Genomic DNA, 27,942 nt, shown 5'->3' on the forward strand with positions numbered 1-27,942 from the left:
GATTCCAGCGGTCTAACCCACAGAATAACAACCAAAATGAATCCTACCTTACTGCAAATCTATTGATAAAATTATACCAGGTAGCCATCTTTAAGACAACTCATTGGAATATAACCAGTGCTTATACAGAAGTTGAAAAATAACCAACTCTCCTTTAAAGTAAGTTTAAATGGATTTTTTGCCCGTTGCTCTTCATCATACTTAAGTACTAACCTATTTACGAAAGAGTGAAACACTAGGACATTGGTTTGGTTGGAGTTCTAAGTTGCGCAAAAAGTTGATTTCTACAATAAATCCATAAGATTTAAAACTAGGGCATAGCGTGCAGTCAGCAAAAATGGACGCCAAGAGTTCGCTAGGTGAGCCTATAACAAGATTAAAAACACTTTACAACCGTATAACACCAGTCCCATTTCAGTAACCTATCTAATCCACTTCCTAATCTCCAGAAGAATTAGAACAATAGAAAAACCAAAGACCACAACTCCCGAAGAACAGCTCCTCTTTCAGGCTTTCAGCCACTGCTGGAAGTATGATTGCATCTTGCCACGATTAACAGCATTTCCCACATTAACAGTAGGAATTATCTTTTCTGGCCTCAGAAACTGCAAAACCAAATATTTTCATAAATTAGGATGTAGCAATAGTTTGTAAAATTTTAAGGGAACTAGCTCCGGAAGACCGAAACATCTATTTGCGAATTGTACCAGTTGGGCAGTTGGCAATGACATTAACTAAATATTCAACTAGCCAAAAGAAATGTACAAAAAAAATCTCAACCTGCACAAATTCCTGTAGCTCTGTGAAATTAGAATGCTCACTATATGGAACACCTGCAGGAAATTAATGCAGTAGAAGAGTTGATTCAATACCTCAGCCAACTAGGAGCCACAAAAAGCAGCCGTAAACGTACAGTAAGTAATACAAATTATAAATAAAAATATGTAGGATCTAAACCTCCCAAAAAGCACCAATTTATCTCACCATAAATAGTGATGTTGCCCTTAGAAGTGGGTTTTATTAAGTTTAGATTATCCCCGATGGTCTCTGAGTAAGTCCATCCTGAAAAAAATATGGTAAGGATCTTTTGCATGATATAAGGGAAAGAAATCCACTTCAATAGATGGGTCACAAGCTATAAGTAACAAATATGAGTCACCTGTTGGTCGGAATGCCAACATGCTAGTGTACTGTCCGTCTTGTGATGCCAAATAACGCTGCAGCATCTTGGGAAACATTAACGGAAGAAGTTATAAAGGGAGAATGCATCAATCATCTAAAGAAGGGGATAATGCAAACCTCAAATCTCAAGGATGATATAGGCAATATGTGCAAAGGTGTATCTTTCCCGTTTGTCGACAGATTTTCAGAAATTCCAGCCCATCCAAAAGACCGAAGAACGCGCCTCCTGGAAGCATTTGCATATATTTTTACCTATTAAGTATTTATAATAAATCCAGTCAGATAATAGACAGCATAAAGTTTAGCTTTAAAGAGCACACATTGTAAGCAAATTTGTAACAAATTGTTGCCTTGTCCCAGAAAGACAAATGAAATTTCAATAGTTTGGTGCCATATGCCATGCTATTCATCCATAAAGAGAAGGAGCTTTAGAAATCTAAGTTATAGGAGCAAAGCAGCTTCATCTTCTGCTGAATGGTCCATGTATTTTTTCTAGCAATAACTCACAATTGTTTACTCTTAAACCTTTGATGTCTTTATAGGGTTGCTAGATACTCATCAAGTCATAATATGGATTAATATCATAAATATAACAAAAAATAAACATGAAATACTCGGAAGCAAAGATACCCCCAGTGCCTTTGAAATTGCCAAATACACATGTTCTTTTCCAATGCTGTATGCACCAACAACCACGATGGTTTTTGGATGATTATTCAAATATCTTCTCGTGACACCTACAACAAATTCCAAAACATCTTCTTTTGAAGGAAACCTGAAGTAGATATCTCCAAAAAATTAATATCTAGCACAACTGTGAACAACATATATCCACAACACAAAACAAAGAGAATTAACACCTGTACTTTGGATTGCAATATGTTGTGTCAAGGTAAAGTATATTAATACGTTGGCTTGCAAGAAGTGGATATGATTGCATCAGCTTCGAAGCCCTAAAGTCTCCGGTGTGCAAGTAACATTGTCCATTTGGGAGACGGAAGTGAATGAGAGCAGCACCAGGACAGTGATTAGCATCAAGCATAGTAACTTTGATTCCTTTAACGTTGTTCTCAGTACCTAATTCCAGAGGACATATGAAACTGCAAAAGAATCAACGGAACGTAACTGTCCTGTACACTGTTTTGTGGTGGGAAGGAGTAAAATAACCCAAAAGATATGAAACTTTTCTTGCTCATTGAGTAAGACACTTTGACAAGGCAAAAAAAGAGTCCCTTACGATGGAGTAACATTAAGACAGATTCTCAGTAAGCGAGCAGTGAGGTTGGTACAGTAGATAGGCCCATGTGACCATCCTTTCGTCAAGCCAATATAGTGATCAGCATGGAAGTGACTAAGGAAATAGGCAGAACAGCCTTTGACAGGACCATAACAGAATGCGTCAACGGTGAAGGGTGTTCCTGCATGAATGAGGGACTTAAATGTTGAATAACTTAAACTCAGAGAAAATGATGAAAACCAATTCCCAGTAAAGTGTGTTAACTGATTGTCCTAGAGCTGAATAATGCAATAGGCTAGAAAAATGGTGCCCCGGTAGGAGATAGGTTTAATGTCAATAGTAGTAGGCAGTAGCCACTGATTATGCAAAGGCAATCAAGCAAAAACATACAGAGATTAGTAACTGAAATAACTACCACAGTAAGGAATAAGTGCAACTAAAAATCGTTAAGCACATTATATTTTAACATTCAGGTATAGTTATGAGAAGTATGTAACTAGAAATGGATGTGTAGGCTGAATGTTTTGGTGCCTCAATAGAGCACACTAATTTGAAAAGGAAGAAGAATGTTTGGAGAAATGAAGATGAGACATGAGAGAGTGACCAGGAATGTTCTTATAGAAGGGGCAAAGGCGCTGTTGAGAAGTAGCCGTCTTCTTGTTGTTGTTACTCTGTTGGAGGTTAGGCTTCTCAAGGCCCCACAGCTGGAACAGATTCGTCTGCGTCAGTCTCCTCTTCTTAACAGTGGATGAGGAGGAGCATATCTCATTTGCCTCACACTCATCATCAGTATAACAGCCGTCGTCGGAATACCAACGGAAATCACTAGTCACCGTCCCTTTCAACTTCCACTTCTCCATTTTCGACCTTTCCTTTTCTCTTCCAACAATAAAGATAGCAGCTCTAACGTGGACCTTTTCGGGGGCTAATTTTCCAGAAAAAAAATACTCCGTCACTCACAATTTTTCTGTCATCATTTCACAAGGCATCTAGTTTGTCTAAGACTTTTAAAATTTGTGGTTACAAATTTTTCATTAAAGGAAACAGAAGAATTTTAAAATTATGTTGTTTCTAATTCTGCGACATTTTTTCAACATAGTAAAAGTAAAAGTGTATCACATAAATCCGAACAGATGACGTAAAAGTTTTAGCTAGCATTTATTGAGCTCGGAGTTTAAAGTTTACAATTCAAATTTCAAGAGAATTTTATTTAGTTTGGACCGTTTGTTTTTTGAACTATATGATATTGTTATGGAGTTTCTCTAAGGGTGTGTTCGGTACGGAGGAAAACATTTTTCGGAAAATGCTTTTTCAATTTTCTCATATTCGTTTAGTCAAAAAATTTAAAAAATATTTTCTTTAGAAAAATAAATTCTTCAAAAATGGAGAAATGACTTCCCAAATAAAAGTAGGAAAAACAAGTCCACAAGTGCATCCACCAATCACCCTACCACCACCCAACGCACAACCACCAAACGCTAACAACTCCCACCACCAAACCCCGCCGCGACCCAATACCACCCTCTAAAAAAAATTAATTTTATTTTGAAAAAAAAAATTCTAAACTTTTTTTTGTGTTTTTTGCACCACCCACCCCGACACCCCAACCATTCCTGCAACTCATGCACTACCCAACTCCCACCACCAAACCCCAACCACTCCCGCAGCCCATGCACCACCCCCACCTCGCACCCTACCCCCACCCCAACACCCCAACACCCCACCCCCGCACCCTGCACCCCCTATCACCGCACCCCACCCTCACCCCTCCCCCTACCTCAAATTTTTGTTAAAAATTTTCTTCTGGGTTTTCTACACCAACACATCCCCCGCCCCTCCCGACACCCCACCACCCCCTCCAAAAAAAATAATTTTTTTTAAAAGTTTTGAAAAGTTTTTTTTTTTTACTACATCCACCTCCCGCACGCACCCCTACCCCTCCCAAATTTTCTACTTCCTATTTAATTTTATCTTTATTAAAAAATTATAAAAATGAAAGTTTGAGTGGTTAAAAATTTTAAAACATTGGAGGGGGTGGTGGGGTGCCGAGGGGGTGGGTGGTGTAAAACTCCAAAAAAAGTAACTTTTAAAACTTTTTTTAAGATGCTTTTTTTGGGGTGGATGGGGGGGTTGGGGTGGGTGGGGGTGGAAGTAGGGGTTGGTGTGGTATTGGGAGGTGGGGGTGGAAGTAGGGGTTGGTGTGGTATTGGGAGGTGGGGTCGGGTGGAGTTGGTGGGGCTTGGGTGGATATTTTCCGGAAAATATTTTCTATCAACCAAACGAATATGAGAAAATAAGTAAGAAATTCACTTATTTTCCACTACCCAAACGAACATGAAAAAATAAGTAGAAATTCACTCATTTTCCAAAAACACATTTTCCTCCATACCAAACACACCCTAAAGCTCCACTTTACCCATTTCAAACTTTCAAAAATTCTGAAGTACCACTCATAATTTGAAAAAAATTCCAGGAGTGCACCATTACTCAATGAAACTTTTCAGAAGTTTCACTTCAAATTCAAGGAAAGAAAAAATGAGTGGTACCTACAACACTCTATAGTTCCAAAAATATATATAAAATAATCATGAGTAATGCCTACTGAAATAGTCAGTAATTTCATGAGTCGTCAAAGAGAACTATAATTGAAGGATTTCAGATGTGGTACTTGAGAGAATATGTAATACTCCGTAAATTCGGACTAGGTGTGGATGTGTAAATTGAGTATTAATGTGAAATTTTAGACACGTGAAGTACTATCGGGATGAGTTTGGGTGGAAATAGTTGTTTTGAAATCAAGATGAATAGTGAGGTGCTTAAGATTTGATATAATCGGCTAAGTTTACGGCAGGTCTGCCTTTCAGCCCGATTTCGTGAAAATCTATTGAGAATTTGAGAAAACTAAAAACATGAAAGTTGTAGATCTTTGAAATACTTTTCCAACAATATATGGTGGAGGCTAGGGGTGGGCATAAACACCGAAAACCGAAAAACGAAAAACCGGACCGAACCGAATTAGTTCGATTTTTCGGTTTCGGTTTTTTCGGTTTTTCGGTTCGGTTTCGGTTTTTTTTTTAATTTTTCGGTTCGGTTTCGGTTTTTTTAATTTTTCGGTTCGGTGTTCGGTTCGGTATTCGGTTCCGGTTCATCGGTTCTTCGGTATTCGGTTAAACCAAAAATTTCACAAATAATTTTTTCTCCCCTACTTCAGATCACTAATCACTTAGCTGGTATGGTTAGCCCACTCCACTCTATAGGCCCATTTTGTGAAATATCCAAGCCCATCCTACTGACCCAAATTAGTATTACCACTTTACCTACCATGTTACCAGGACCAACCATCTAATTCTATCCAATAATCCTAATTCCTAAGTCCAACTCGTCTCCTGACTCTCCTCTAACTCTAACGCTAACTTCAACCCTAATGCCTCCTCCTCTCATCTCCTCTCCTCCTCACGCCTAACTTAACAGTCCTGACACGATCCACACTGCTCTGTCCAAGTTCCAACGGCGGCGGGAGTTCTCAGGCACCTTACACCAAGGTAATTTCATTTTCTCCTTATAATTTCTTTGTTTGATTGTTCTTTCCTTTTCATAAGTTTGAACCTTAATTTTTTTTTCACCGAACTCTAGCTAGTTTTGGATAAAGAATCACTGAATTTGTAAGTATTGGGTTGGATTTGTTTTAAATTCTTTTCCTTTTCAGTAAAGTTTAAATCTTTATTATGGATGTTAAATTTTCTTAAATTATCAGTGGGTATCTTTAGAATTATAAAGAAAAGAAGAAGATAACATCTGTTCTTGTAGTTTTAGAGCTCTATTTTTTTTTCTTCGAAACTGCAAAGAATTCCCAAAAGAGGTTAATTTGTACGTCCCTTTGTTATTTGCTTTAGTTCTACTTAATAGTTAATAGCCTTATTAGCAAGAAAAGAGTGCTGAAACTAAAGTAATACAATATGATTTTTTTTTGTCAAATCTTTTTTTTTAGTCAACAATAATTTTATTGACAGGGACTACCTCCTGTTTCTTTCATTAATTGATGCAGGGACTATTTGCTTTCCTTTATCCCCTTTCAGGGCATCATTAGGTAAGATGGATGGTATTCTTCACTGAACTTATTTTGCTATGTGAAATTGTTGCTACTGATTTGATCTGATCTCCTTTTTCTTCTTTCTTTTGGTGACCAAATGCCATGTTTGTGTAGCCATCAGTTGGATTTAGTGATGGCTACTGTTTTTTGTATTAGTGATGGATCAACAGCCAATCCATGAAACCTATGCAGCAAGTGCAAGAAGCTAAATGTGTTGTAAGGATAATTCTTATTTGGGCTGCAGCAATTGTATACCATATTGCAATAATTCAGCAGCTTGAGTATTTGTTGAACTGCTTATCACTGTGGGCTGCTGCTACTGATTTTTGTATCTACGACTGCTACTGATTTTTGTGCCAACTTGGCTGCTGCTACTGATTTTCGCTGCTGCTACTTACTTGGCTGCTGCTATTTTTCCTTGGCTGCTGCTATCTGCTACTTATTTTTCCTGTTTCGTGACATCTCAAAACATGAAACAATTGTATATAGTATTGTCTGCTACGACCAATCAATCAAGTATCCCAGTCTCCAACAAGTAGAAAACTGAATTAAAAAACCGAAACCGAACCGAACCGAACATCAAAAAACCGAACCGAACTAATTCGGTTCGGTGTCCACTTTCAAAAAACCGAAACCGAAAAAACCGAACCGAAGAACCGAACGCCCACCCCTAGTGGAGGCCAAACGGAGCTCTGCACAATAAGTTATGCGCGTTACGAAAACTCTGTAGAAGCCGACATGGGCCACTAGTGATGGCCATGGGTCGCGTGTGGGGGCACGTGCGATGACCCCCAGTCAGGTGACCAGCGCGGGAAATCATGCTCTCTTAAATTTGACCTACAGGGGGTCCCACAATGGCCATGCGTTGCGGGCCCATCTCGGGAAAGCTCTGGTTTCGTGTAAAAAAGTCAAATTTTCGTGTTTTAACTCATATTTACGCTTGAGATTATTTCCATAACATCCCTAATCACGAAAAATCATTCTAAGGGCAGAGAGAACAAGTCTCAAGCCTCAAAACCCTCCAAGGTAAGTTTTATGATGATTAAAGATTGAATTCAAGTCTCTGATACCTTTCTAACGTGATTAAACCCTTCTAATCCATAGAACCTTGATTGAGATGTTATCGTTGGATATAGAAACCCTAGAATTTGAATTCAAAGGAGTTGAGCATCAAAAAGGTAATCCTTTCCCCTTCTAATCATTTGTAGTTGTGAATTGATGAATTCTTGGAAGATAAGTTAATTGGGTTTTGATAAAAGGAATCATATGAACTATGGTAGGATTGACTTGGGATTGTTTTAATCATAGGAGTGATGAAGAATGGTGTTAATTCTATCTAATTGGGATTGTAGAATCACCTGAAGTAATAGAATGGGAATTTGGTGAACAAAACCCCATTAATGAAGGTTGTGGAGTTTTATGCCCGCCAAGTGTTTGATGAAATGCCTAGATGGCTAAAACTTGAGTATTGTCGCTAATGTTGATTCCATTGACATATATTGATATAGATTAAAGTCTAAAGGGAGCGACAAACATTGTATTATGCTCAAAAGCAGGAAATTAAGGTATGCGAGGCTAACTCTCTACGTTTGGGAATGTTTATACCCGTGAGTCTCAAGCTAGAATACTCAACATGTTTATAAATAGTAAAAGCTTCAAGTCTCATAAATCGGATCATGAATACATGTCTCAGTGAATCATTGCTCAGTATGTCAGTGTTGTACTTTTCAGATTCTCAGTTCTTTTATATAAATTGTTTAATGTTGAACACTCGTGCTTTTGATCCTAAGGCCACAGTTAAGTGTATCTATACTTGGGCCCAAGGTTACAGAGTTGTGCACATATATTGGGCCTGAGGCCACTGGTTATGGCTTCAGTTAAACTTGTGATTCTCCATTCAGAACATGAAGTATTCATATCTTTACTTCTTTAGTTCACTCCAGTTAACAGTTATCAGCTCAATTTCAATTCTTACAGTTCTTTCTTTCAGTTGCTTTATATACCAGTGCAATTCAAATATATTGACGTCCCTTTTTCCTGGGCCTACATCTCGATTTACAGGATGATGAATATGCTCGCTAGGATTTCCAATATCAGGTGATTGATGAGCCCCGGTCTTTCGGGGCATTATCATTATTTTACAGTCTTTCAATATTTACAGACAGTCAGGTATGCCGGTGGCCTTGTCCTGGCAACAGTCAGTGTTTTCAATACTTCATTAGAGGCTTCATAGACTTGAGCGACAGTTAGACAGAGTCGCAGGCTTTTCATGTAAGTCATGTTGGCTACAGTTTATGCTTCAAACTTATATTAGTGTTTCTACATTTTGATTTATATCATTCACACTTTCAGTATATCAGCATGTGTTAGTTTATTTTCCGCATTCAGTATGTTATGATATCACATGTTGATTCAACCAGCCAGTTTGTTTGATCAGTCACATGCAGTCAGACACCGGGTGCTGTGTTACGTCCAGGCCCAAAATAGAAAATTCCAGGATTGCAACATTACTCTATGATTTTTTTTAGAAGTTTCACTTCAAATTCAAGGAAAGATTTATGAGTGGTACCTACTACCTACAACACTCTATAGTTCCAAATATATATATATATAAAATCACGAGTAATGCCTACTAAAATAGTCGGTAATTTCATGAGTCGTCAAAGAGAACTATAATGGAAGGATTTCATATATGGTACTTGAGAGAATAAGGGGGTAGTTTCATGGTAGTACTTACATAACGTGAACCGCTAAAGTTTAAATTTCATGAATTTTTCTGTGAGTTTAAATTGCACATTTGAATTTTAGGAGTTTCACTAGCAAAAACTTAGAATTCCAGTATGTTGTGCTAAATTTCTATATATTTTAGTAAGAGCCTGTTTGGATGGGCTTATGCCTATAAGCTGCAAACAGCTTATAAGCTAAAAAAAATAAGTTGGGGTAGTCTAACTTATTTTTTTTTGGCTTATAAGCTGAAAAACTACTTTAGATAAGCTAAGTCAAATGGGTCCAATTATTTTTTTGAGCTTATTTTAAGCACAAAATGACTTTAAGCTGACCAGCCAAACACTCAAAAAAGCTGAAAACAGCTATAAGCAACTTATAAGCCAATCCAAACGGGCTCTAAGTTTTTTTTGTTCAAAATTTATTTTCACATTAAAATTAACAAAAATTAGCCTCCATCGTCATTTTATGATGTAAAACAAACACATAAAGATGGGCATATTTGCCAACTAGGATGATTTAAGGCTTCATTTAAATTTTGGTCTCCCCTAAGAAATTTGAGCAAAAATAACTTAGTGGCGAACCAGTCGTAATTTTCACAAGCAAATCATTCAGCTTTGGCAAATTATGCTTAGCGATGTTATAAATTACGCTTTCGCAAATTATATTAAAATATATTAAATAATTGTTCACCCCCAAAAAAGGTTCAATTAAATTTGTCAGTGGTTTAAAGGATATGTGAATTGATTTATTATAAGTGAGTAGTAAATAAATACAATTAGTGGTGAAACCAAGTAAATATAAAGCAAGAAAATAATAACATAAGCCTAGGCCGTATGGGTTTTGGAGGAGACCCTTTGTTGAATTTTCCTCCGGTGAAACACTTGGCCTTGAAGAACTTGTATTAAATGGAACTAAAAAGAATAGTAAAGAAACAATTTTGCTTATAACTAGAATTGAATCGTGTAGCTGTTTGACTTTTTTTCCAGATGATCATTACATTGAGCTCAAACTTCTTTTATAGTTGATAAATGTAAGCACTAAACTGTAAATCTAGCCTAATAAGGGGCAATAATAGCCAATAAATGCTAGCTTCAATAAAAAAAAATGTAACGCACAGCTTCAAATCTGGACTGGTTACGCAATATTAGCTATCCATAAATGACACATATCAATTGCTCCGTAATACTTGATCCGGTGCACATATGAAATCGCTCCTTCCAGATAATATAGGAGAATACAAAATTCAAGAAAGCACCATGGTTATTAAAAAATTACTTATGATCACATCACAGAAATTAATACTCGCTCTATTTCAATTTATTTGAATCTATTTCCTTTTTAATTCGTGCCAAAATGAATGACTTTTTTTCTAATTTGGAAACAAATTCACTTTATGAATGATTTACAGTCACACAAATTTTCAAGGCTTATTTTAAACTATAAATTTTAAAAGTCTTTCCTCTTTTTTAAATGTCGTGCCCAGTCAAATCAGTTCATATAAATTAAAACGGAGGGAGTAAATTTTAAGTTATTTATACACATATGTTAAGTGGGGTTGATTCGATCTCTTTTCTTAATAAGAAGATGAGTTTTTTCAGACTGAAAAGCAAACCAAATGGAAGTGAAAAATATGTGGATTTGATGTAGTTGGAGTTTTAACACTAAAGAAAGCACCAGTGTTTACCGACCGACAGTGAGTTGATAAGTTGTCACGCCTTTGTGTGGTAAAACATGGACCCCTCAACCACACAGCCTGTTTTCATATTATTTGAGAAAAAAGGCATTTCTTATTAGTACTGTATGTATTAGTAGGAAGAAAAAGAAAACAATTCTTTGCCAGGAACGCAAGAAAGGGAAGACTCAATCAAAGCCATCGTCTTTGTCAACTTCCTTTGGCTGTTGGGCTTCCAATATCATTGTTAGGGTTCTTTTTTCTTTCTGCACAGGATTTAAATGAAAGATCTCTCATTATGTATATAATATCCGGAAAAATGAAGTTCACTGTCTGATCTTCTGGATTTCCGCTATATAATCCCCCTCTTTCATTTTTTTTTCTTTAATAAATCACCTCTTCGGAATTACAGTGATCTGATTGTGTTGGGTGGTGATGCTTCTGCTCGTTCACCAAAGCAATACTGTGTCAGTGATCTCTTCCATCCATGGGCGAGTGGGTAGTTGGAGCCGTTATCAACTTGTTTGGAAGCATTGCCATTAACTTTGGAACCAATCTCCTCAAGTTAGGTCATGATCAGGTATTTTCTCTACCCTTTTTTTTTGATCTTCCACATTACACTATTTCCTTTTACACCTCTATTTATCCATTTTTTATTGCTTAACTTTGAAAAGACGAAATTGATTAGCTCAAGGTCTAATTCGGGTCAAATATAGTGTCCATGTCCACATTGAATAAAAATTCCATATCTGAGTATGAAATGCAACACTGTTTTTTTTTCTGATAAGAAGGGAAAAACAAGTCTTGCAGTTCATGCTCAAATACGGAATGCAAGACGTGGTGCTACAAAGGGGATATACTACATAGCTTGATTCACCTTTGCTATTGTTTCTTCTCTCTCTCTCTCTCTTTGTTTCACCCCCCCTTTTTTTGTTTGTTATGAAAGTAAGTAGGATTGCGAAGTACCTTTGAGTTTTTGGATGACTTTATACAAACAACTTGTATGTTTGTACACCTGTCTATTTATGGGTTTATCTTTTTGTCGCAAACATTGATTGGATGCAATAAGAAGTATTCATGATGCATCAATGTTCAACTTAGTGCGACATTATCTACTTAGTCATTTTTTTTTGAAAGTGGTAACTTATTCTATATTTCATATGTAGCAAACAGTACTTAGGTAGTACTGAAACCGTATTTACAAGAAAGTCTAACTTTTACTGCCCTCTCTCTATATTGTATCTAAAACATCAATTATATTGACAGTATCATTAGAGTAGATCTGATTGCACCAAAAACACAACAGCAAAATAAAGCTTAACTTGATCTTCTGCACCCCATTCTCCACATTCTCAAAACATCTGGAGTTTCTCTCCTTCCAAATTGTCCACCAAATGCAAGCAGGGATAATTCTCCATCTAGTCCTGTCCTTTGCCTGTAAGCTTGTTTTCTCCCAGCTTTTAAGAGCATCTGTAACCTTCCCAGGCATGGTCCGGGAAATGCCTTTGAGATTAAGAATAATTCTCCATACATGAGCTGTTATCTTACAGTGAAGGAAAAGATGGTTAATTGTCTCTGATGTTTCCCCACACAAAAAGCATCTGGAACATAAAATGAAACCTCTTTTCATCAAATTATCTTGTGTAAGAGCTGCTTCTTTAGCCAGTAGCCACACAAAACAAGCAACTTTGTGAGGAATTTTTGTTTTCCAGATGTGTTTCCAAGGCCAGTTGGCTATCTGCTGATTGGAATGATTCATCAACTTGTAAGCTGCATTAACTTTGAATAAACCCTTACTGCTGCCTTGCCACCATAATACATCTTCACCTGTCTGTAGTCCACTAAACTGCTCTAGTGTACTAAAGAATTCAACTACTCTTTGCACTTCCCAGTCATTGATATGTCTTCTAAAAATGATGTTCCATCCTTGAGGTGTCCACATCTCTGCTATAGTCCTTTGATGGTTTAGAACTATATTGAAGATATCTGGGAAGACCACATCTAATCTGCCAACTTCATGCCAATTGTCCTTCCAAAAGCTAGTTTTACTCCCATCAAACACTTTGATCTTGGAATTATCCCTCAACTCACTCCACAGTGTTCTAATGGATCTCCATAGGCTAACCCCAAATGGTGTAGTGACCTCCTTAGTCATCCATCTGTCTTCCTGTTCATACTTTGCTTTAATAATATTCCCCCAAAGGAGTTGATTCTCGTTGGTGAACTTCCACAACCATTTCATTCTAAGAGCTTCACTCTGAATCTTCAAGTTCTTGATCCCTAACCCTCCAAGATTCTTGCCAAAAGTGATTGCTTTCCACTTAACCAAGTGGTAACCTTTCTTTTCTTTGTTCCCATGCCATAAAAAATTCCTCCTGATGCTATCCAACCTATTGATGACCCCTGTTGGGATGGGGAACAAGGACATCATGTATGTTGGAAGTGCACCAATTACTGAGTTGATAAGAGTCAATCTGCCACCCATAGATAGATATTGAGTCTTCCACCTGGCCAATTTCTTTTCACACTTCTCAATGACATTGTTCCAAATTTCTACTGTCTTAGATTTGGCTCCTAAAGGCATTCCAAGATATATTGTTGGTAAGGTGCCTACTTCACCACCCAGAACAGCAGCAGCTAACAGGTCCATGTTTGCAACTTCATTAATAGGGTAAAGGAAACTTTTCCTCCAGTTGATATGCAAGCCAAATATTCCTTCAAAAAGAACCAGAATCACCCTAAGATATCTCAATTGATCCTCTTCAGCATCACAGAATATGAGAGTATCATCAGCATATTGTAAATGAGTCACCTCTAATCTGTCATTGCCAATTCTAGCTACATCAAAGCCTTTTATCCATCCATTCAGATTAGCTGTTTTAATCATATTATTAAGGCCTTCCATAGCAATCACAAACAGAAAAGGTGATAAAGGGTCACCTTGCCTGAGTCCCTTTGTGCTTTGAAAAACCCCGCTGGGGAGCCATTTATAAGGACTGAAAAGCTAGCAGTAGAGATGCAGAATTTAATCCAGTGTATTCATTTTTGACCAAAACCCCTTTTTTTTAGCAAGCTAAGAAGGAAACTCCAATTAACATGGTCATAAGCCTTTTCAATATCAAGTTTGCACAAGATACCAGGTTTCTTTTGTTTCAACCTAGAGTCAACTGCTTCATTAGCTACGAGGACAGCATCCATGATCTGTCTACCTTTAATGAAAGCCATTTGTTGAGAATCCACCAATTTTGAGATCACTCCTTTTAATATCTCTGTCAAAACTTTGGAGAACAATTTGTAGATGCTACCTATCAAGCTGATAGGCCTGAAATCCCTTAGTTCCTTAGCACCTTTCTTCTTAGGAATGAGAGCAATAAATGTTGCATTGAAGCTTCTTTCGAAGACTTCTTTGTCATAGAAGTTTTGAAAAGCATTCATGATGTCCTGCTCAGTGTTATCAAAAGCGAAAAGCGCAAAAAAGCTCTAAGGTTAGCTGGGGCTTTAAGCGCAAAGCGCAAATAAAGCGCGGGCTTTAATGAAAAAAGGCGCAATGGTGCAAAATACAAATCTATATATGTTTAGTCCAAGACTAATAATAATAAGCATGAATAACAAATATATGGACAAAAGAATTGTAAAAATATTACGATAAAGTGAAATATGAATTATCTAGTGTCACCCCTTCAAGGGAGGCTCATTGGCAAGGCAAAGTATGTCTTAGAGCCTTGATGATGACACTGAAGCGCACATAAAGCGAGGCGAAGCGCTCAACATGGTTTGAGCCTCGCTTCAGGGCTTAAGCGCGCTTTAAGCACGCCTTTGACAACACTGGTCCTGCTTCACTATCTCCCAACACTTGATGAAGAACCCCATAGTAAAGCCATCCGGGCCAGGTGCTTTATCTATTGCACACAACTTCAAGCACCTTAGCACTTCACTCTCATCAAAGCTACCTTGTAGAGAATCCTTATCCTCCTCAGATAAGACTGGGCAATTGTCATAATGGCATGTAGGTCTCCACTGAGTAGTTTCTTTGTACAGTTTCTGATAGTAATCAATAATTTCCTCTTCTATTCTAGCTGACTCCTCTGTTAATTCTCCCTGGATCATCAGTTGGTCAATATTGTTGAATCTTTTATGTGCATTTGCCACTTTGTGAAAAAACTTTGTGTTCCTGTCACCTTCTTTCAACCATAGGGCCCTAGATTTTTGTCTCCATGAGATTTCCTCATTTTTTATCAACTCCTCGTACTCCATGAACAATGCTGCCTTTTTTACAGTTTCTTCCTCTGGTAGAACTCTGTCTCCCAGCACCTCATCCAGTTCTGCCATTTGGCTTAACAGATTCTTCCTTTGATGACCCAAATATCTTGTCTCACTTCTGCTCCAGTCCTTGAGTTTTGATTTGAGAGCTTTTAATTTCCAAGCCAGTACATAGTTAGGCATGCCTGAAAACTGAAAGAGCTCCACCATTCTTGGACTCTGTCATTGAAACCAGTTGTTCCTAGCCACCAGTTCTCAAACTTGAAATAGTTTTTGCTCCTGTTCCACGTGCCCCCCTCTAAAGCTAGTGGAATGTGATCAGATGCTAATCTTTGTAGGGGAATCTGTTTTATATTACTAAAACTGTCATCCCACTCCTCAGAAATCAGGAACCTATCAATTTTGGAAGCTCTATCTTGATTATCCCCTTTGAACCATGTGTAGTTACCATCTTCTAATTGTAGATCAATTAAGTTTATGTCTTCAATGAAATCAGAAAATTCCACCATACTCCTTGTTCTTCTCCTACAATTTCTTTTTTCTGAGATGAATCTGGCGCCATTAAAGTCTCCACAAACAGCCCAAGGCCCTTCCATCAATCCCCGGACTGCACCAACCTCGTCCCACACTGTCCTTCTTTCGATGTAGTTATTTGGAGCATAGACCCCAGTTATATGACATGAAAAGTTCTGAAGTTGTGCTTCAAACTTGCACGTCAAAGTATAGCTACCAATTTCCAAAACTTCCCCCTTCCAGCTTCTGCAATCCCACATCATCATGATACCCCCTCTAGTGCCACTAGCCTCCAAGTAAGCAAATTTGATCCATCTTCCTCCCCACACTTGTTTGACAATATATCTAATGTCCCCCTCTAGTTTAGTCTCCTGGAGGCATATGATATATGCCTTCCAGTCAACTACCAAACTTTGCACAATTCTCCTTTTATCCCTGTCATTCAATCCCCTCACATTCCAAGAAACTATTTTGAACTGCATGGATCCAAGTTAAGTATCTTGCTCCCCTTACTCCTTTCCCCCTTGCTCTTGAATTTAACATCAAAAGTAAGTAGACCTTTTAATTCTTGTGCCCCTTTGAATCTTGTCTTCAGACTCCATCCTTCTAGCTTGTCTGCAACTATCTACTTGTAACAACAATTCCAAGGCCTCCTCTTCATGCCCCTGGAAATCTGCCCCTAGTAATTTGCCCAGTTTGATCATATTTTGTTGAACCCAAACTGATGTCTCCCTTTCTTTGTCATGAATGGTTTGTTGTTGCTGAATGAGAAGAGGTTCAACCTCTTCTACTTCCCAATTTTCTATAGTTGTGATTGAATTTTGTTGGGCTAATTCCATAGTTTGATCTTCCATATCCCTGCTCTCATCTTCTCTTTCCTCCAAAGATTCTGTTGCCCCATTTAAACCTTGAGAAGTTCCCCCAAAACTAGCCTCTGTTGTTATTGCAGTTATCTCTGCATTATTTACTTGATATTCTGCACTTTGAAGCTTTGCAGGCTCCGGCTTTTGAATGGAATAAGGTTCCAGTACTTCAACAAAGTGATCACTGAAGAGATGTTGTGAATTGAGGCCTTGTAAGTCATTAAAAATGACTTGGCCTGCAAAGTCTGACCCAAAATATTTATTAAAAGCTGCCTCCTTATTGGGCTCAGCCTGCTGGCCCACTTCTGTTATTTCATTTAAATCAACCACATGCACCTCACGTGCATATGTTTTCAAAAAAACCTCAGCAGTAGAAGAAGTACCACCCACGTGGTCTCTGTCTTTGAAATCCCTGTAAAAAGGGGATTTTTGTACTTCAACGCAGTTGGTAACCCTATTTGCCTGATGGGTAAAAGCAATAACTGGTTCTTGCTCTGTTTCTTCTTCTCCGATGCCTCCTTCTGCTAATTCCGGTGATAATTCGTATCTTGTCTTGCTTTCCGGCCAGATTGGAATGTGGTGAGTGATTCCTTTACAAGTTATGGACACCTCTCTTGGCATATTCCTTCCATCGTTCCTTACCAGAATTCTGGCCCATTTTAGATGATTCTTGAGCTCTGTTTCTTCTTCTATTGCCATCCATCCTCCACACAACTCCCCTATTTCTTGAAAAATTTTCTGCGACCACAGATGAAGAGGAATTCCGACCGCTTTAATCCAGGTTTCCTTGATTTCAACAGAGTTTGAAATACTCCCCGCCATAGGATTCCACCATTCTAATTGCAACCTGAGCTTTTCCAAAACCATTGCTCTTGAATGGTCCTCTCCGCCATGTATCTATTAGGGAATTCGAATAAGAACAAATCCCCGTACATCTCATAGATGTTCACCCCAAAAACATTTTTCCAAGTTGAAGTTGACCACCTTTTTATATCGGCAAGTGTGGGTCTTTCCTTAGCCTCTTCTCCAAAACACCCCACTAAACATCTCTTCAGAAGTCCTTTCTCTTGTCCTTCAGCAGCTTCAGAGATGACAATGTTTCCACTGTTACTAGTCACCTCTGCTTTACGAAGACTCTTAGTCTGCCATTTACTATCTTGTACAGCCTTCGCATACGGGTAGTTGGCCTCAGTTAATCTCGGGGGAGCAGCCAATGCTACTTTTTTGGAGCATTTAATAAAGTTGTTGATCTTAAATGCTATCTCATTCCAACATGCATTCAAGACTGGTTCAGGAATAATAAGTACTGATCTTCCTCCACCATTCAAGGACAGAATGCTCATGTATCTCCCATGCTTATTAAATTTCCTGGTGCAAAAGTGCTCTGAGTCCTGCTCTGAGAATTTCCATCTCCTAACCACTCTTTTCTGGTCCTTTGAAGCCTCTGCAAGAGTAAAGCAAATCCATTCCATGATCTTGCTGCTGATGGTTGATCTCCTCATCATTTTGCGACTTCTCTCCACCCATTCATACCATTCTGAGTTGCTGGCAGCCCACCTGGTGATATCAAAAGATTTGAACCCAGCGTTAAAATAAATCCTGTTCTCCCCCATTCCAAAATCTGGAGAGAGAAGCTAAGAAAGATGAGGGAAGCAACCACAGAAGGTGAGAGTCCCTGAGAAAAGAAGAGAAGAATGAGAGGAGAAGAAAGAGAAGAACGAGAAGAAAAAGAGGTATCTCCGGTGGAAGAATACCGGAGAAAGAGAGATTCTCCCTCCTAGAGGGAAGGAGAGAGAAGAGTCTCGAAAAGAGTGCCTGAGAGCATTTTTTTCTTATTATCTACTTAGTCATTAGTTGTGATTTCTGTACAAACATTGATTTGATGAGACAGAGATGGATAGAGCATGTTCCTTTAGGCTTACTAAATCTATCCAACAATCTCAAATGCAAGTGTTAAAAGCAGATAATAGTGACTCTATACGGTTTGACTGATAATGGAGCTGTTATACACTTTGGTTATGCGGGGTGATAACCTGGCTGCATTAGAAGTGACTCAAATACTTCTGATTTTAAGAGATTTTGGATGGAGGACGTGTTGAAGTTGATCAATGTCTTCCCATAAGTAATACTCCCCGCTCTCACTTTATGTGTCACTGTTTGACTAGACACAAAGTTCAAGAAAGAATTTGTTGTCTAAAACACACCTTCGACATTTGTGTGGCTATAGATCATTTCATTAAGGGTAACAGGGGAATTTTAAAGTTAAGAAGTTTCTAATTATAGAAAGGTGAACATTCTTTTTGGGGCAGACTAAAAAGGAAAGTGTGCCACATAAATTGGTACGGAGGGAGTATTACACGTATATGAAGTAGGGAGTGACAGGAGAGTTCAAGAATAGAGGGGAACAGGAAGAAAGAAGAGGGGATACTCATTGGTGCGAAACCTGTACCTAAGTGGCACAGAGGATGAGCTCCCCGATAATCACTCAAAAATGGGATGCAAGGAATTATTTACAAAAAGTTACAATTCTTGAGACAAATGATTGGGGGCTTGGGGTTGGAGGATGTTCTAGCAGTGGCCAGCTAATCTGTCCATACAGTATTAACAGCCTTATCACATGTGATTGTTTGATCCCATGTTGATTGGGTTCTTAAAAAGAGGCGTATTATGGGTTACCAAGCATTAGATAGTTCTGAAAGACTCAGGGAATATCCCGTCTTCTCCTCTTTTTGCCACCAAGCATTGATGGCAGTACAAAGTGATATACTGTTTCCTGTTTCCGTTATTCTGTCCAAGGTAGTCATTCTTTCTAATCCCCCTTATTCAGTAAGCTTCTTTTGTTTAATAACACAGATGGGATATATGGAGCTTAGTAGCCAATGATACCCACGTGTTAAATAACCTATGTGGATGCTGAATACTACCTCCGTTACACTTTTGTGATGGTGTTTGACCGGATGTGGAGTTTAGATGTCAGTATGACTTACATAATATTTTGGCTTAACTTAACCCCTGTAGACTGTCCTATTAATATATATATATATATATTATTTCTTTTACTCAATTCTTTTTAATTTTTTTTTTGGACCCATCTGCCACATGTCCTTGTTTAATTGATCATGTTGTCACGTCACCGTGAGTGTATTATACACTTTTTAAACTTTCTGCTGATTGTCAAAAAAGTGTCTAATAGGTACTCATTTTTGAGCAGTGTAGGTGTTCAATAGGTACAAGTATGGATTGAGGTGTCTAAGTGAATTCTGTGAACAACTTTAAGGGGCTGTCGATGACTTTTGCCTTAAAGTAATGGTTGAAAAGAGAGAAAACATCACATCAAAGTCAAATTTTCAATAGTTTAATGAATTAAAATCCTGAAACTTACATAGAAATAGAATGATGTCAAACATGTTGGGCCGTCTCAAATGGAAAGTGTGTCAAATAAATTGGAACAGAGTGAGTCATTATCTATGGAAAATCTCCTGCTGATGAACTACTTTTAAGAAGCCTTTCAACGAATAGTATGCCTGACATTAATTTAATGGAGACATGCCGTTATCTAACTAGGAGGCATAGTTTGGTGTGGAAGTGTTCACTGCCATGTGTTCAATGGTCGGAATTAGTATAATCATGCAAGAATATCTGCATTTTATATTTCCCCGCTGCATGTTATGAGAGGTTTGAATAATGATTTATTGTTATGGCAGTATTTTGATATTTTTTGTTCTTGTCGTTCTTTTCTTGTTATCCTCTGTCACCGGAGGCTCAGCTTGAATTTTCTTTAGCAGCTCTAATGAATCATAAGTGTTTCAGAGGGAGAAGCACTCTGTGCTGGGTAATGAGGGAACAGATGTAAAGGCTACGATGAAGCCAATTATATACTTCCAAACATGGAGAGTTGGTAAGCATTGCTTTCGAGTTTGTCCCCTTTCAAGTACTGATTTTTTTTTTTAAAACTGTATTGATGGTGTGATCTTTTACACAGGTATTCTATTCTTTGCTATAGGAAATTGTCTCAATTTCATTTCATTTGGATATGCTGCTCAGGTCAGTACGTATTTGTTCTAGCCTAGTTTGTCTTCAGATTTGGTGGGCTGTATTGACTTTGGGCAAAGGAAGTCGTTAGATCAGGAAGGAGAAAGGGTGGGGGGTGAAGAGAGAGAGAGAGAGAGGAGGGAGAGGGAGACAAGTCCAATGGTTGGGTACAAGCATGTAGCCAGATGGACTACAAGGATGTAACCTGTTGGGTGTACGACTGACCACAAGGATTGGGTGTACAAACTATCAAGACTAGTTTTCCGCTCCCATCTCTGATTTTTTCTCTCTTCCAACACATCCCACATCGTGCTGGTTAGGTTGATTATAATAAAAGGGTCAAAACTGATACAATTATAATCTGTTGGTTTTTACAGTGGCATTAGCAGCAATGTTTACCTTTCCTGATGATGTGTATTTTTGTTTTTTCCCTGATCATCTTGGTAGTATTTTTGTTTTTTCCCTGATCATCTTGGTATTTCCTTTTTGACAGTCACTTCTAGCAGCTTTGGGATCTATACAATTTGTCTCAAACATCGCTTTTGCCTACTTTGTTTTGAACAAAACAGTGACAATCAAGTAAGCTTAACATTTAAACCTCTTCTATTAAAATCAATAAGGATCTGAGTCTAAACTACCAGCAATTCAGAAAATTGATTGCTGATGGATAATACTTATTGTCCTCATTATACAAGTTACAGTCTGATAAATATCTTTCGCATTGCAGCGTACTGGTAGCCACTGCCTTTATTGTTCTTGGAAACATCTTCCTTGTAGCCTTTGGCAACCACCAGTCACCTGGTATGTGATGGAAGGTGAAGATTGTTGTTTTAGTTGCTTATATCATGATTGTACAGAATATTGGGTGTCTTCCATAGAGTATCATGTCTGTAGAGTATCATATTTTGTATTCCTGAAAAAAAGAGTATCATATTTTGTACGTTCTATCAATTTTTATGTACTACTTGTGTGTGGGAGTTGTTCCAATATAAATAAAATTATTAATGTTACAAAAAATATTTCATACCATGAAAATCTGTTATGGTGCTGACATGTGGTCGACTCCCTACTTGATACTTCTAAGTTGACCCCGTGCTATGACGTTACCCTGTATATATCTTGCTACCTGTACTTCAGATCTTAATTTTTGGAAAAAAATTAGCAACCCATGTCATTTACTTCTGAAACTGTTCAGACCATTTTAGCATATACTGCGCAAGTAAAGTGAAATTTATGCTAGAGGATGGGAGACCTTATAAAGGGTTGTTGATTTATGCTAAAATACTAGAGCTATCAATGAATTGTAAGACCTAAAGGGGCTGGATTTTGAGAAGGGGAAAAAGGCGTAAGAAAGTTGTAGGAAAAGGATTGTACATAGTATTCTCAACATCTGTAGACTGCATATTATGTTTATAAGTCGCCCATAGGTTGCATGCTACTAGATCATTGCTTGAGCATTTGATCTTTTTCTGATTGTGCCGTGTACCCTGATGTGTCTTTTTCCTGCTCGGTGATCTTCATACTTGAATCAGTACTGATTACTTGAGTCCTTATACATGCTGCCAGCTTAAGTTGAAAATTTACCCACATTTCATGTGACCTCAGTAACAAGCCTTAATGTGCATAATAAGAATATGATTTTGAACTCTTTTCGATGTCATAATCTAGCTGTTATTGCTCTTGGTGAAGTGATAATTATCTTTTCTAATAATTAAGGAAGAACGAGATGGTTTTGGTGTAATATTTGTTAGGGCCTATGTTATCATTGTCAAAAAAAAAAAAAAAAAAGAAAAGAAAAATATTTGTTAGATCATGAGGTGACAATGTTCAAACCAGTCAAAGAGCCAATTCCTCACTTACGTTTAAATGGGGATGCTAAGATTCTATAGTTTCCTAAAAGAGAAATGGGTCATTCTTTTTGGGACAGACTAGAAAGGAAAGTGTGTCGGCATAAAATGGGACAGAGGGAGGAACTTTTAACATATTACAAAGTATGCATACAAACAAGCATATGCTCTGCTTTCTATTTATGTATGACTGTATATGCTTTCACGTGTTTACCTTATTGAACCAAACAAAATGATAAAGAAGAAAGATTGTTACATGTTTCCAACAAATTATAATTTATTATCCTCCTTTCTTTGTAGTTTACACGCCGGAGCAGTTGGCTGAGAAGTACAGCAACATTACGTTTCTTCTTTACTGTCTCACTCTGGTCTTAGTTGTTGCTTTACATCATTCAATATACAAGTAAGTCACCATGGCACAGTCATTAATCTCTGCACCTTCTTTTGGTGTCAAGTAATAGTATTCTGTTAAAATAACATGTCAAATATTGTGACACATAAAAACTTATCTACTAGAAGTAATGGACCTGGGATTTGCCTTCAAAGTAAATTTAAAAAATTTAACACCTTTAACCCTACTTATTGACCAGACGAGTTATTGATGGCTATAACCAGGCAAAAATAAAAAAAAACCTTGGGTATAAACTGTGCCGCTTGCTCCTTGTGATGTCTTTCCCGCCTTCCTCTCCAGTTAGGGACATCAACTTGTCATTGTTCTCCAGGCATGCTTATACCTGCCACAACTAAAGTGACTACTCTAAGAATTGCTATGTACCCCTCCTATTCTTCATGACTATGATTAGTGTTAAATATCAACTTAAGTGAGACTAGTTCTACTTTTACAAGTCAGGTTCACAGGAGATTGTGATCTTAGTTGTTGAATATGTTCAATGGAGTTAAGTGCCCAGGAAACTAGTTTAAATAGTCAAAAATGGATTGTCTTAGCTGAATACCTTCAGGGGCTATGATCAGTACTCTACATTTTGATTATCTGCTAGAAAAGACTGTCTTTCCTTTTGCAATTGTTTCTAGGTACTGTAAGCTCTCCTTCACTACATATCATTCAATTCCATTCTTAAATTTCACAACCAATTAAACCAGACCGTAAAATGGGCAGAGGAGTATAATTAGCAGGAGTTACAGGGTACCATTGCATTTGGAGGCATGTATACCAGTAAATGGAGAAGTGGATGCTAAGGAGCTTTTTTTTATTTTTTTATTTTTTTTATACCCGTGGTGTCCGGGCCAGCTTGGCGCACCTCGACTAATTCTACGGCATAACCTGCCACCTCCAACCAACAACAGGTACTGGGTAACTCTGTCCACTAAGGCTAGAAAAAATGGGAAGAAATCACCTAGTGTTTTGTCTCTGCTGGGAACTAAGTTGCTTGGACTCGGGTGCGGGTATCTGACACGGATGCGGATGCGAGGGTCGCAACAACAACAACAACATACCCAGTTAGATCCCACAACGTGAGGTTTGGGGAGGGTAAAGTGTACGCAGACCTTACCCCCACCTTGGAAGGTAGGGAGGCTGTTTCCGAAAGACCCTCGGCGGATGCGAGGGTCGCATTCGGCAAAATATAAATTTAGGATTCGGGGGTATGGATCCAGGTATTGATACGGGTGCTAGGATTCGGCTAAAAAATCAAAATTATAAATATAGAGCTATAAAGATATTCTAAATTTTGATAGATATTTTGTGAAAAACTTTCATGTATGTTTTCGATTTCAATCTTTCATTCTCCAAGATGGGCGTTAAAAAACATGAATTAATTGTCAAAAAAATCAACATGCTAATAATTAATTTAGAAATTATCCCTATTTTATATGAGAAAGAAAACATTTATAAATAGCAAATAGTGACCAATAGGAAAAGCTAAAAAAGATTGAAGGCGTGCCATTTCATATGTCTTAAATCTGATTTATCTTTTATTTTGAGAAATCAAATCTCACCCCCCCCCCCCCCCCCCCCCACACACACACAGACACAAAAAAAAAATAAAAAAAATCTGTGCCACTGTGTCCTAGTTACTAGTTGGAGAGTCAAAGGATGCTTTGATCACATCTCTTGGGGTGCGGCTCTTCCCGGACCCGGCTAACGCTGGATGTTTTGTATACGCTGCTTCCTTTTTTTTTTTTTTTTTAAATTTTTTTTACATAAAATATATCATGAACTGTATACTATTTTGACGTATAATACTTTTTATATAGTTTCTAAATATGTAAATTTTATTTCAAAAGATTTTTGGATATCCTTCTAAGCACTGCAGCAGTAGAGAGGACGATGTTGAGTTTGAAAAACAACAAATTATTATTTTGTCATGTTTTCTGTAGATCTGTATTGGAAAAGGAGGATGCTTATCTTGGTACTTGCATATCTAATGTCAATCATGCAGGAGAGGAGAACTAATATATGCTGTCCCTATGAATGAAAGTAAGCCATATTGGCACATGCTGCTTCCGTTTTCATATGCAGTTGTTTCAGGTGCTGTTGGATCATGTTCGGTATTGTTTGCGAAGTCTCTGTAAGTTGCATATATGTTTCTTTGCCTTCTGATGGAAGAACTGGTTTTTATACATTTGACGCTGGTTACTTCTATTTTTGCAGTTCAAACATGTTAAGATTGTCTATGTCAAGTGGTTATTCATTGCACAGCTGGTTCACGTATTCCATGCTCCTGCTATTTCTTAGTACAGCTGGATTTTGGGTAATGGAGTGATGGACTTGTTCACTGCATTGTCGTTCAATTGTTGTAAAATAGAATACTTGAAACATGTGTAATTCAACTGATTCTGTTCTTGAATTTATTATTTTTGCAGATGGCAAGGTTAAATGAAGGACTTTCGCTCTTTGATGCAATGCTTATTGTCCCTATGTTTCAAATCACTTGGACGTTTTTCTCAATATGTACAGGATTTGTGTACTTTCAGGAATACCAGGTTTGCTCGTTCTCCATGTGTACGGCAGGGCATGTGCATCTCCTCACTTTCTCCCTTTCTAAAATGGATGTAAAGTATTAGAAAAGAACGGATGTTGGGAATTTGCATGATTATTTCTTCAAGCATGTTTGGTCTAAATAGCATTTACAAGTAACCTTAAAAAGGAAAGGAAAATAATTCCTAATTTTAGTGACACTCAATTCTGGAGCAACAGAGTGATTTTGTAAGAATACCTGTTAACTGATCACTCGGGTTGATAAAACTTGTCGCGATGCACCTTGAGTCAGTCTTTTGCTGAATGAATGACAATTTACTTCTATATTTGTTCTCTGATGAAATACTGGGTTTAAAGCAATGTATATTGCACCTTGATTGACACAGTTCAATTGCATTGGTGCATCTCCTCTACCTCTTAACTCTTTAAGAACTTGCTTTAGGATATAAGCTCACATGTAGCCAAAGCCATTACTCGATATTTCCATCGTTGCGGTTGATCTAGTTGCTACATATTGTTTTTTGCTTTTCCAAGATAATAGATTTCCTCCTGTGACAAGAATTCAGTTCTAATTACTCAACTATTAGGATTCCAGACCTTCTCATATTTACAAGGAATACACTCTTGCTATATTGACAATCTCTTTATTCTAAACAATAATGTTGGGAGAAAGATCTATTGTCTCCATTTTGTTAGTCTAGTTGATTGCTGTAATTAGGGCGACAATTCAACTTTGAAGTTTTGTGAGTTCGCAGGCTAAAAAAACTAATATTTTGAATTTACACAGGTCTTTGATGCTTTAAGAACAACAATGTTTATTCTTGGAATGATTTCTGTGTTTGTGGGCATTTCTTTGCTTGCGCCAGATGAATCAAAAGGTATTGTTACTTTAAATCACAGGTTCTTGATAATAAAATGTGCCTAGGGCATGAAAGATTTAAAAGTAATATCTGCAGGAGGTGAAGTGAAGGAAGGTTCTTTAGTTTCAACAACTTCAAATCTGTCGCAGGATGAGGAGAGGTATGTGGTCTCGACCTCTTATTAGTTGGTTATTGGAGATTGAGTAGTAAATTCTTGCTTTTATCTCATCTTTAATTCCTCATGGTTAAATTTGCTTAGCAGAATGGATTGTTTCCTGATTCCTGCCTTTTTTATTGGTAAATATGCACATGTCAGGCTGTTAATGCCAACTGAAGACTCCCAAATTAAGGATATAAGATCATTTGGACGAGTTATGCTGATGAAAGCTGCTAATATGATTGTCAAGGCAAAGGTTCTGGTGGTTGTTCATATTTCCTATTCCATGAAGGAGATTTCATGCTTACATATCTGAAGAATATACTTCATGCAGGCTGCATGTTCAGTATCACTAGGCTTTGGAGAAGACTCGCTTCATGCATCTTCAGTGCTAGTGATGCCCATGGTTTCATCGAAAATAACAGGCTTCCGAGGAGGTGGCCTTGATCGGGCTAAACTATTATCTGCTCGAGGACAAGGTTGGAACAAATTCGCAGTAGATAAGCATGGTGAGACAATGCTGGAGACAACTGCAATGCTGCCCCAAGGTATCAACTTGGACTAGGAGGCGTGGCATTGGTCTGTGGAGACGGACATGACAATGGTGGTTATTTCTTCCTCTTTATGGAGAATATTCAAGGGTGTCTTTAATTCCCATTTACTAATTATACGCTTAATTCAACCCATAGTCTGTTAGAAGGCAGCAGATGCTGGGACGGGGAGGGGAACAGGATATGTTTTAGAGGTAGAGCTAGCTAGCCTGATTTGGAAGGGGAATGTACTACGTTGATGAAAGCATTGTGATAGAATATTTGTTTCTCTTTTTCATTTTTTTTAATAGAGGCAACTAATAATAATCGTATAAATTGTTTTGTAGTTTACGAGAAACTATGCCGGACTGTGAGGCAAGATATGGACACTTCTGCACTAGCTGCTGGCAGTTGATAGTTTGAGCTCGCGTGATTGTTTTTCTAGTGTAATTAATGCTTGGGTTTCCTTTGCCTGGTGCATATGATTCTAGCTGCAACCTAATCAGCTACATAACCTTAAAAACACAGAATTAAATGATTCTTTTAAAAAATGAACTCTTCTAGCCATAGTCAATAACTTCGATTAAATGGTAGGAGGGTATGTAATCCAACACTAAACACTTGACTAGAGTTATCTTTATATGAGAGTAGTGAAAAATGAGCACGTTCAGATGCGACTTAGTTTAGTGGGCACAGCCCACATTTATATGAAGTTAATATGTCTCCATAAAATCGAATTGCCCTTCTTTTGGGGTGGTCTTTAAATTTTGCCCCTCATGTTTGTGATCTTTAAATTTTGGCCCTCGCCTAAAATTCATGGGTTCCGGGTTTGAATTCTCGTTTAGTCAAAATTTTAAAAAATTTTTGAAAGGCAGAGTTTGAATTTCGCTATGCCCCTTGCGGCAGACTTTGCCTCGAGGCATATATTTTATTTTTGTTTTACTTTTTAGGGCAAACTTTTCGTGATGCCTTAACTAAAAGTGTGCTCCATAAGATATAACTAAAAGTATGCTCAGAAGACGGAATTTTTTTTT

General features: G+C 37.7%; 2 protein-coding genes and 1 long non-coding RNA gene across 11 annotated transcripts; 2 read left to right on the plus strand and 1 right to left on the minus strand.

The window, feature by feature from the left end:
* Positions 1 to 265: 265 nt before the first annotated feature.
* Positions 266 to 3,413, minus strand: LOC132625036 (DNA cross-link repair protein SNM1). 2 transcript variants are annotated; one of them, XM_060339799.1, is made up of 9 exons: positions 3,024 to 3,413; positions 2,420 to 2,600; positions 2,043 to 2,282; positions 1,813 to 1,957; positions 1,300 to 1,434; positions 1,160 to 1,217; positions 985 to 1,062; positions 781 to 833; positions 266 to 605 (listed from the first exon to the last, which is right to left on the minus strand). In XM_060339799.1, exons 1-9 carry the CDS (start codon positions 3,277 to 3,279, stop codon positions 507 to 509), a joined length of 1,245 nt encoding a protein of 414 aa, XP_060195782.1. In that variant the 5' UTR covers positions 3,280 to 3,413; the 3' UTR covers positions 266 to 506. The 2 variants fall into 2 exon arrangements, with proteins under 2 accessions (XP_060195782.1, XP_060195781.1); XM_060339798.1 differs by having other exon boundaries at positions 1,160 to 1,226; positions 3,024 to 3,411.
* Positions 3,414 to 5,778: 2,365 nt separating this feature from the next.
* Positions 5,779 to 8,853, plus strand: LOC132622648 (uncharacterized). Of its 2 annotated transcripts, none has more exons than XR_009575959.1 (3): positions 5,779 to 5,961; positions 6,465 to 6,506; positions 8,571 to 8,853. It is a non-coding gene; the product is annotated as an uncharacterized LOC132622648 (long non-coding RNA). The 2 variants fall into 2 exon arrangements; XR_009575958.1 differs by lacking the exon at positions 8,571 to 8,853 and adding an exon at positions 6,624 to 6,933.
* Positions 8,854 to 10,823: 1,970 nt separating this feature from the next.
* On the plus strand, positions 10,824 to 27,585 carry LOC132621090 (probable magnesium transporter NIPA8). 7 transcript variants are annotated; one of them, XM_060335235.1, is made up of 15 exons: positions 10,981 to 11,154; positions 11,321 to 11,488; positions 20,355 to 20,442; positions 20,527 to 20,588; positions 21,070 to 21,155; positions 21,304 to 21,377; positions 22,724 to 22,826; positions 24,823 to 24,951; positions 25,035 to 25,134; positions 25,247 to 25,366; positions 26,149 to 26,239; positions 26,318 to 26,381; positions 26,538 to 26,634; positions 26,713 to 26,982; positions 27,256 to 27,585. In XM_060335235.1, the coding sequence occupies exons 2-14, from the start codon at positions 11,396 to 11,398 to the stop codon at positions 26,941 to 26,943; spliced, it is 1,338 nt and encodes a 445-aa protein (XP_060191218.1). In that variant the 5' UTR covers positions 10,981 to 11,154; positions 11,321 to 11,395; the 3' UTR covers positions 26,944 to 26,982; positions 27,256 to 27,585. The 7 variants fall into 7 exon arrangements, with proteins under 7 accessions (XP_060191220.1, XP_060191218.1, XP_060191217.1 ...); XM_060335237.1 differs by lacking the exon at positions 10,981 to 11,154 and adding an exon at positions 10,824 to 10,960 and having other exon boundaries at positions 26,713 to 27,325; XM_060335234.1 differs by having other exon boundaries at positions 26,713 to 27,325.
* Positions 27,586 to 27,942: the final 357 nt, after the last annotated feature.

The sequence above is a fragment of the Lycium barbarum genome, chromosome 12 (genome assembly GCF_019175385.1).
Source record: "Lycium barbarum isolate Lr01 chromosome 12, ASM1917538v2, whole genome shotgun sequence".
Lineage (NCBI taxonomy): Eukaryota > Viridiplantae > Streptophyta > Magnoliopsida > Solanales > Solanaceae > Lycium > Lycium barbarum.

Excerpts from the sequence above, each read along its gene's own strand:
- LOC132625036 (XM_060339798.1), bottom strand. The coding sequence starts at position 3,279 with ATGGAGAAGTGGAAGTTGAAAGGGACGGTGACTAGTGATTTCCGTTGG. Across the intron at positions 2,601-3,023 it reads CTTCTATAAGAACATTCCTG|GAACACCCTTCACCGTTGAC; the intron begins GTCACTCTCTCA and ends TCATTCATGCAG. Across the intron at positions 1,063-1,159 it reads GTTGGCATTCCGACCAACAG|GATGGACTTACTCAGAGACC; the intron begins GTGACTCATATT and ends TATTTTTTTCAG.
- LOC132621090 (XM_060335237.1), top strand. The coding sequence starts at position 11,396 with ATGGGCGAGTGGGTAGTTGGAGCCGTTATCAACTTGTTTGGAAGCATT. Across the intron at positions 20,443-20,526 it reads CTTCCAAACATGGAGAGTTG|GTATTCTATTCTTTGCTATA; the intron begins GTAAGCATTGCT and ends TCTTTTACACAG. Across the intron at positions 22,827-24,822 it reads TTACATCATTCAATATACAA|GAGAGGAGAACTAATATATG; the intron begins GTAAGTCACCAT and ends TCAATCATGCAG.